General features: G+C 41.2%; 1 protein-coding gene across 4 annotated transcripts in view; it reads left to right on the top strand.

The window, feature by feature from the left end:
- OSBPL8 (oxysterol binding protein like 8) overlaps nucleotides 1–8,056 on the top strand; it is a 126,111-nt gene that overhangs the window by 73,119 nt on the left and 44,936 nt on the right. For all 4 annotated transcript variants that reach the window (XM_015406674.1, XM_015406673.1, XM_015406676.1 and 1 more), the window contains one exon: nucleotides 4,368–4,539. In XM_015406674.1, the coding sequence (XP_015262160.1) occupies nucleotides 4,368–4,539 (172 nt within the window). The remainder of the gene's footprint in view (nucleotides 1–4,367; nucleotides 4,540–8,056) is intronic.

The following is an 8,056-nucleotide window of genomic DNA, read 5'->3' as shown; positions in this document are numbered from 1 at the left end:
ACAGACCACTGCTTCCTTGGACCGGGAGGTTCTTGTTTCTATTCCCACCAATTCCACTGTTCACGAGGGTGTTGAACAAGATTGTGCATCAAAGACCAGATTGCATTCTAGTGATCCCATGGTGGCTGTACCAGCCCTGGTTTCCACTTCTTCTTAGTCTGTCGAACAAAGTCTTCCTTCATTTTCCGTGGGTGCCGGACTTACTGCTGGCATTCGGAGGTCAGGTCCTTTACCACAATGTGCCACATCTCAATTTGACAGCTTGGAGGATACACAGGGAGGCTTTTCTGACAGAATAACTATGGTCCTCCTCAATAGTAGGAAACCATCCACTCGCTCCTCCTATCGTTATAAATGGGAGCAGTTCCTCCAGTTTTTAAAGCCCTTTACGGGAGACCCCACCTCAGCTGGCCTACCCTATGTATTTGACTTTCTACTATCTTTAGCAGATGCAGGGCTCAGTCACTCCTCTTTGAGGGTTTACTTGGTGGCAATCTTTGCCTTCATACGCAACTGGACAATACCTCAGTTTTCTCTCATCCTGACTCTAAGAGGTTTCTGAGAGGATTGTTACACCTTTATCCTCCAACTAAACTACCAACTCCACCATGGGATCTTCCCCTGGTCCTGCGGTGTCTTACATGTAAGCTGTTCGAACCCATGGCTTCATGTGACCTGCGGCTCCTGCCCTGGAAAACTGCGTTCTTAGTGGCCATTACATCTGTGGGACAAGTGAGTGACCTTTTTGCCACGACACTCCCTACCTGAGCTTACTCCCTGATGGGATGGCTTTGTTGCAAGATATTTCCTTGCCAAAGGTGGTCTCAGACTTTCACTTGAATAAACAGGTGATATTACCAATCTACCCCAATCCACAGACGGACATTGAGTGCCTGTGGCATACTCTGGACATGAAGCAGGTGCTCTTATTCTATCTGCATAGGACACGTTTGGCTCGCAAGGACCCGCACCTGTTTGTTTCATATCCTCCAAGTTCTATGGGGTTTAAAATGTCAACACAGAGACTCTCTAAATGGCTGGTTGAGACTATTCGCTTCTGTTACCTCCTGGAGAAGAGACCCCTACCTGTCGCATCTAGGGCTCATTCTTCCCGGGTGATCTCCACGTGATCTTTCTGTAAGGAGTGCCCCTGCAAGATAATCTGCCACTCCGCTTCCTGGGCATCTCCAAACACGTTCATCAAACACTACCCCTTGATGTTCGTGCTCATCAGCGTTCCTGACTGGGCCATTCAGTGCTGCAATCTATGGTCTCCTAAGATGCTGCCAGTACCCTTCTCCAGGTAGGCCTAAACTTCTTAATCTCCCATAGGTGTGATGCATAGAGGCCACGACGAAGATAAACAGTTTGCTTACCTGTAACTGATTATCTTCGAGTGGTCATCTGTTCATTCACACCACCCGCCCTCCTTCTCCTCTGCTGTCAGCCTTTCACATTTACTTTGTTACTGAGAGGTTGCAGTGGTCAGAAGGAACTGGTGGGATACTGGAGCCCCGCACCCGAGCATGTGTGCTGGAGTTCCTGTGCATGCTTGGGGGAGGGGCTAAAAATCCCTCTTTGAGCTTGATAGAAGTTTCCCGGATCGAGGTCAGCGCAGGTGCCTTAACCCATAGGTGTGAATGCATAGGTGACCACTTGAAGATCATCAGTTACAGGTAAGCAACCTGTTTTTAAGTACCACTGGTAAAATGTTCTATACTTACTTTCTTCAATAGTTGTAGAGAAGGTGATTCACTTACTTTAGCTCTGTAAATACAACATATGTAGATCAATCTATAACTACAACTAGATAAACCAATCTCTGATATTAAGACACCTGCTAAATTTTAGGAGTTGGCTTTGTCTCTGGGGAGGGCTGTTGTCTGAGAAGGAGAACATCATAAGAAGATCCCTGCTGGATCACACCAGTAATCCATCTAGTTCAGCATGCTGTCTCACACAGTGGCCAACCAGTTCTCTGGAGGGCCAGCAACAGAGCATAGAGGCTGAGACCTTCATCCTGCCTCCCAATGTGGAGTTTCCCTTTAGTCAACATGGCTAGTAGCTGCTAATAAAGTCCCCATGAATCTGTCTAATCCCTTTTTAAAAACTATCCATGGCAGTGGCCATCACTACATCCTGTGGCAGCAAATTCTACATTTTAATTGCTTGCCATGTAAAGTATTTCCTTTTGTCTGTCCTGAGTCTACTGTCCATCAACTTCATTGGATGCCTTTGAGTTCTAGTATTTTGTGAGAGGGAGGAAAATTTCTCTCTTTCCATTCTCTACCATGTACATAATTCTATAAACCTCTGTTATGTCTCTCCTTAATTGTCTCTTTTCTATACTGAAAGTCCCAGACTCTTCACCCTTTTATTCCACGGTATGTTGTTTCAACCCGTTAATTATCTTAGTTGTATTCTTCTGTACTTTTTACAGCCTTGCAGTTTCTTTTTTGAGATACAGTAAGCAGAACTGCACACAGCATTCCAAATGAGGCCGCACCAGAGATCTGTACATGAGCACTATAATGACCCTTTTATTTTCCAGTCCCTTTCCTAATAATCCCCGGCACAGAGTTGCCTTTTTCACTATTGTGGCATATTGGGCTGACATTTCAATTGAGCTCTCCACTACAACCCCAAGATCTCTTTCCCTCTCACTCTCAGCAAGTTCAGACTCTATTAGCATATACCTGAAGTCTGGAGTTTTTGTTCCACCATTCATTACCGTACACTTGCCTACACTGAACTTTGGTTCCCACATTGTTGTATACTCACCCAATTTGTAGAGATTCTTCTGGAGCTCTTCACAGTCGGTTTTCACCATCCTGAATTATCAGGTGTCTTCTGCAAACTTGGCCATTATACTGCTGAGTCCCAGTTCCAGACTTTGAAACAGATTGAGGTACACCTCTCTGAGTTTTCTTAACCTTAATTGTTGTCTGTAAAATGAATATTTCTGTTTGCATACTTTTTTAGAATGACTTACCAGATTATTTCTTAAATCCATGTATTAAATTGGATTCTGTTTTCATTGTTTTACTTAATCAAAAGAGATAATGAAGTCTTTAAAATATACCAGGATGTTAAGTTGTTCTGGAAAATGACATCTACTTTAGTAGAAATTGTAGAAGGTTTAATAATACACTAAGAGCTGGTGATTAATAAGGAATTGCTCCTCTCATATGCACATATCCCTCCAGGGGGAGAACAAGCTGATGTCCCTTTTCTTTTTTCTCTTTGACTGACGCTCTGCTGCTCTCAACATTCTGTCCCTTCTGGATCACACCAAGTTTTCCTCAGGCCATTTTAAAAGAATTTTTTTCTTTCGGTAAATTTCCAAAGTAATATTATTTTTCATACCTGGGGAATTCCCAAGGTAGGTATCCCTACCATGTCTGTAGGAGGCCCAGTTTTGCCTTATCCATAACTTGTAGAGAGATCTATAATTTATTCTTGGATATAAATAAAATACAAGAACTCAAGTGCATCCAGTGAAGCTGATTGACACTAAATTCAGGACAGACAAAAGGAAATACTGCTTTACACAGTGAGTGATTAAAATGTAGTATTTGCTGCCAGAGGATATAGTGATTAGGCAGATTCATGGAGGGTAAGTCTATCAGCAGCTACTAGCCATGTTGTCTAAAGGGAACCTCCACACTGAGAGGCAAGAAACCTCTGAATACCAGTACCTAGAGGCAACATCAGATGAAAGGCTAGGTCTCCATGACCTCTTGTTGGCCCTCTAGAGAACTGGTTTGCCACTGTGTGAGACAGCATGCTGAACTAGATGGACTACTGGTCTGATCCAGCAGGGCTCTTCTTACGTTCTTATGATATAGTGATAAAGATTTATTATTTTCAGATACCACCTCTTTATATTTAAATACACTAGAGACTAGTGTTCCCTCTAAGGTGAGTTAGTGTGATCTAGCTCACCGTTTTTTAGCCTCTGGCTCACAAATTTTTGTCTTAGCTCAGGAAGGATGGCTCCAGAGCAAACTAATTTATGCAGTAGCCAAATCGCTCACTCACAACTTTAATGCCAGTAGCTCACAAAGGAGAATTTTTGCTCACAAGACTCCACAGCTTAGAGGGAGCATTGCCAGAGACTAAGGCTGCAGGAAATTCTATGGGTAAATGATAAATAGAGCTAAAATAAGAATATATAAGAGAACCTGTTGTAATTAATTTTCAAGACTTTGAAGTATGCTTCCTCATCTTGGGACACACAAAAAGCATAATTCACAGCATAATCAAGTGCTTTAAAAGTGCAGACATTGGAACATAGATCCTGAAGTATCATCTCCCAATTTTGAAAACAGTACTATTAGGTGATATTAAAACATGTTTATCTTTAGGTAGGTGTTGGATGGATGCATTGGAACTAGCTTTGAAATGTTCAAGTTTGCTGAAGCGTACTATGATTAGAGAAGGCAAAGAACATGAGCTGAACTCATCAACAGACGTTCCACACGTCTCTCTCTATGGCCTCTTGCGTGCAAACAATGTACATAGCGGTGAAAACTTCCCGTAAGTAGGCAAAATTTTTAAATTTTATTCTTTTAAAAATTATCCTGAAGCCTGTTTAGAGTAAAACTGGCAGTTTTGTGCAAGACTTTTCATATGTAGTAGTTTTTTTGTCCTCAGTGTTGCAGTAAGCTATGGTATAAGTATAGTGCATACTTGCTGATTTTTTCACCTTTAAAAAGCTAACTGTATTTATCATTCAGCATCTTGCTCTAGTGTTTTTGTGGCAAGATGTTTTTGTGCTTCTCTGCTTCTGTGACCAACTGTACAAAACAATTTTGTTTTTATAAATGTTTTCTTCCAAAAGTTTCAGAATAGTTTAACAGTACAAATATTCTGTGTATCATATAATAGCATCTAAAACTCAAGTTTTGTAGCATCCTTTCTGTTTAGCAAATCTAAATCAAGAATTCATGAGGACCCTCAAAACACCCACAAGTACAGTTGATACATCAGCATATTGTTGAACTAATTGTTGTAATAGAATGTCCAGTTCCTTCCAATTCCCGTTTAGGGTATCCCTCGCTGTGGGGGAAGAGTAAGATAAACTATGTACTGTGCCATCTGCCATTAACATCTGTGAATATGTACGATTTTATATATTGTGATTTTAATTAATTTGTGTTTTATTGTATGTCAGTGTTTTAGCAGATATATTTATATATGTATATTGTAAGCCGCCCTGAGCCTGTCTTGGCAGGGAAGTGTGGGATATAAATTTAACAAATAAATAATAAAAATAAGTGGGATTTAGAGGATATTTCTTTAACTCTGACCTGTAATGATGAGGAGATCAGAGTGGCCAGACCCACTGAAGGACAACTCTTTTTGTTAACTTTAACCATGTAATGGAAATAGGCCCTATAACCTGGAAGAAATATTAGTATTAAATTAAAATGCCTAAGATACTCAATTATAATTCCCTTCTCACTCTTATTGTCCCATCCTGCCACGTTCTATGATAGCATTTTGACCCGATTCTTACTTTTAGATGTAAAATTATGTCATTCTATCTGCGAAAGGAGGCCAGAGATGTTGGGGGGGGGGACATTTCTGATCATTGCCCTTCTCAGCTTCTACCTTATTTATTACTGACTGGATAATTTCCCTTCCCCTGTCATGTCCCTTTCCTCCTTATATCCATTAGTAAAGGATACAGTGTTTGGGTGGCGCTTCAGAATTCAATAGGTCCACTGATGTCACGTTCTGGATTCCATTCTCTAATCCTTTGATTAAAGGTGCCTTTAGATCTAACTTTATTAACAGAGATTGGCTCTTCCCAAATACACCTTGCAAGAGAGTCATGTTTTTGTCTCTCCAATTGGCTGTGTTCTCTCTTTGCTGATTTAGAAGATTGGTGGCCAGTTCAAGAGTTTTGCGCAGTTCCCGTAATCGACTTATCAAATGTTCTTGCTCAGGGTGAAGAAGATGTCTAATAGAGACATCAAGTAGGGTATATGAGACATAATCCATTAAGGAATTCTTGGTGAATAAAACTGAAGCAGGTAATGATCGTTTCTATAAGAAACTGGGAATTTGTCTATGGATTTTAAGTCTATTGAGACGTGGACAAAATCGAGAGGGTGCAGAAGAGAGCAACGAGGATGATCAGGGGTCTGGGGACTGAGCCCTACAAGGAAAGGCTAAGGGCCTTGGGAATGTTAAGTTTGCAGAACAGGAGATTGAGGGGGGACATGATTGCTCTCTTTAAATATTTGAAAGGCTGTCATTTGGAGGAGGGCAAGGAGCTGTTCTAGTTGGCAGCTGAGGATAGGACCAATGTTCCTTTTAAGCTGAGTTAGTGTGAGCTAGCTCACAGTTTTTTAGCTTCCGGCTCACAGATTTTTGTCTTAGCTCAGGAAGAATGGCTCCAGAGCAAACTAATTTATACAGTAGCCAAATTGCTCACTCACAACTTTAATGCCAGTAGCTCACAAAGGAGAATTTTTGCTCACAAGACTCCACAGCTTAGAGGGAGCATTGGATAGGACCTGAAGCAACGGGTTTAAATTACATGCAGAAAGGTATCACCTGGATATTAGGAATAACTTTTTCACGGTCAGAGTGGTTTAAAGGTGGAATCAGCTGCCTAGGGAAGTGGTTAGCTCCCCTTCACTGACAGCTTTCAAGAAGGGGCTGGACGAATATTTGTCAGAGATGCTTTAGGCTGGTCCTGCATTGGCCAGGGGGGTTGGACTAGATGGTCTGTATGACCCCTTCCAACTTTATGATTCTATAATTCTATGAGATGACGTTTAAATTAAGCAAAAAGCCCAATTTTTCTTTGCTAGTGACTATGGAAACCAACATTGGGAGTTGTATGGTAAAAATATTAATGCAACTCTATATGGGTCCAGGGAGAATTGTGATTCCTTACGTCTCTCTGATGGTATTCCCATTGGTCACCTCTCCCAATTGATAAGTTTACTTTTGATTGACTAGTGGAAACCACTCCCTCTCTAATACCGAGTCATGATTTTGTGAAGAAAGTTCATCCCGTTTGCAGTAAATCTTTTTAAAGGGATTGCCAATTAGTAAAGTCTGATTAGTCAATAGAGCAAATTTTTTGTGTGGCCATGTGTACATTTGACATTTTCAAAATTCCTATTGCTCATCTCTTCCAAAGCAGCAATATCAGTATCAAGGAGTACAGGGAATTTGAAGATAAATCACCTCCTTTAATTTCAGCATTAGGGGCAGATATATCATTTTACAAAACTGCAAAATTGTTTGATGTTGGAACAGAAAAATTATGGAAAAAATCATCTAATTTGCTGTGTCTGTAAATTGGCACCCTTCTTTTCTTTCCCATTATCAAATTGATAAAAGAAGAAAGAACAAATGTACTAATATACGTATATCTGTCTCGATGTGTCAATATAATATCTCTCCTATTATATAAAAGGGTAGTGTCTGGCAACATTCTATGCTTGCCAAAATCAGTTGGCTCCATGATGTGTCAATCACAAGGTGTCTCTATCCAATGGCTGCGTTGCCTGAGTTCTCTCCCACCGCATCCTAGGCCACTCTTCTCTGATTGGGCCAGCATTTCAAGGTCATTTGCATATGGAAGCTGATTGAACTTCACTCCATTCTGCACCTCAAACTCTCCCCCCCCCCATGAGACAGTTGGAACTGTCAGTTGCATATGCGACCTGGTGTATTCTGAGGTAAAATATGTCCTTACCCACAACACATCAGTTCCCCTTCAAAAGAAACAAATCCAAAAACACAACCATGCCACACCACAAAAAAGACAGATCACACCACAAACAGAATACCACAAGGCAAGAAATGATAGGAAAAGGTGCCAGCAGTCACCCCATTACCGCCACAGATATGTACCAGAGAGCGCTTCAGAGGATGGTGTGCAGGTCCCAGGTTCATGTTATGAAAGCTGCCTGGGGGATTATGGCCTATTCACAGACTTTCTACCTTAACCTACCTCACAGGGTTGTTGTGCAGATCATACAGGGGAGAGGAGAATGATGTCAGCTGCTTTGGTTCCCACTGTAGGGAA

Source organism: Gekko japonicus, unplaced genomic scaffold (assembly GCF_001447785.1).
Source record: "Gekko japonicus isolate JY-2015 unplaced genomic scaffold, Gekko_japonicus_V1.1 scaffold188, whole genome shotgun sequence".
NCBI classification, from domain to species: Eukaryota; Metazoa; Chordata; class Lepidosauria; order Squamata; family Gekkonidae; genus Gekko; species Gekko japonicus.
Note: the sequence above shows the minus strand (reverse complement) of the source record. Positions and strands in the feature narration are given on the sequence as shown.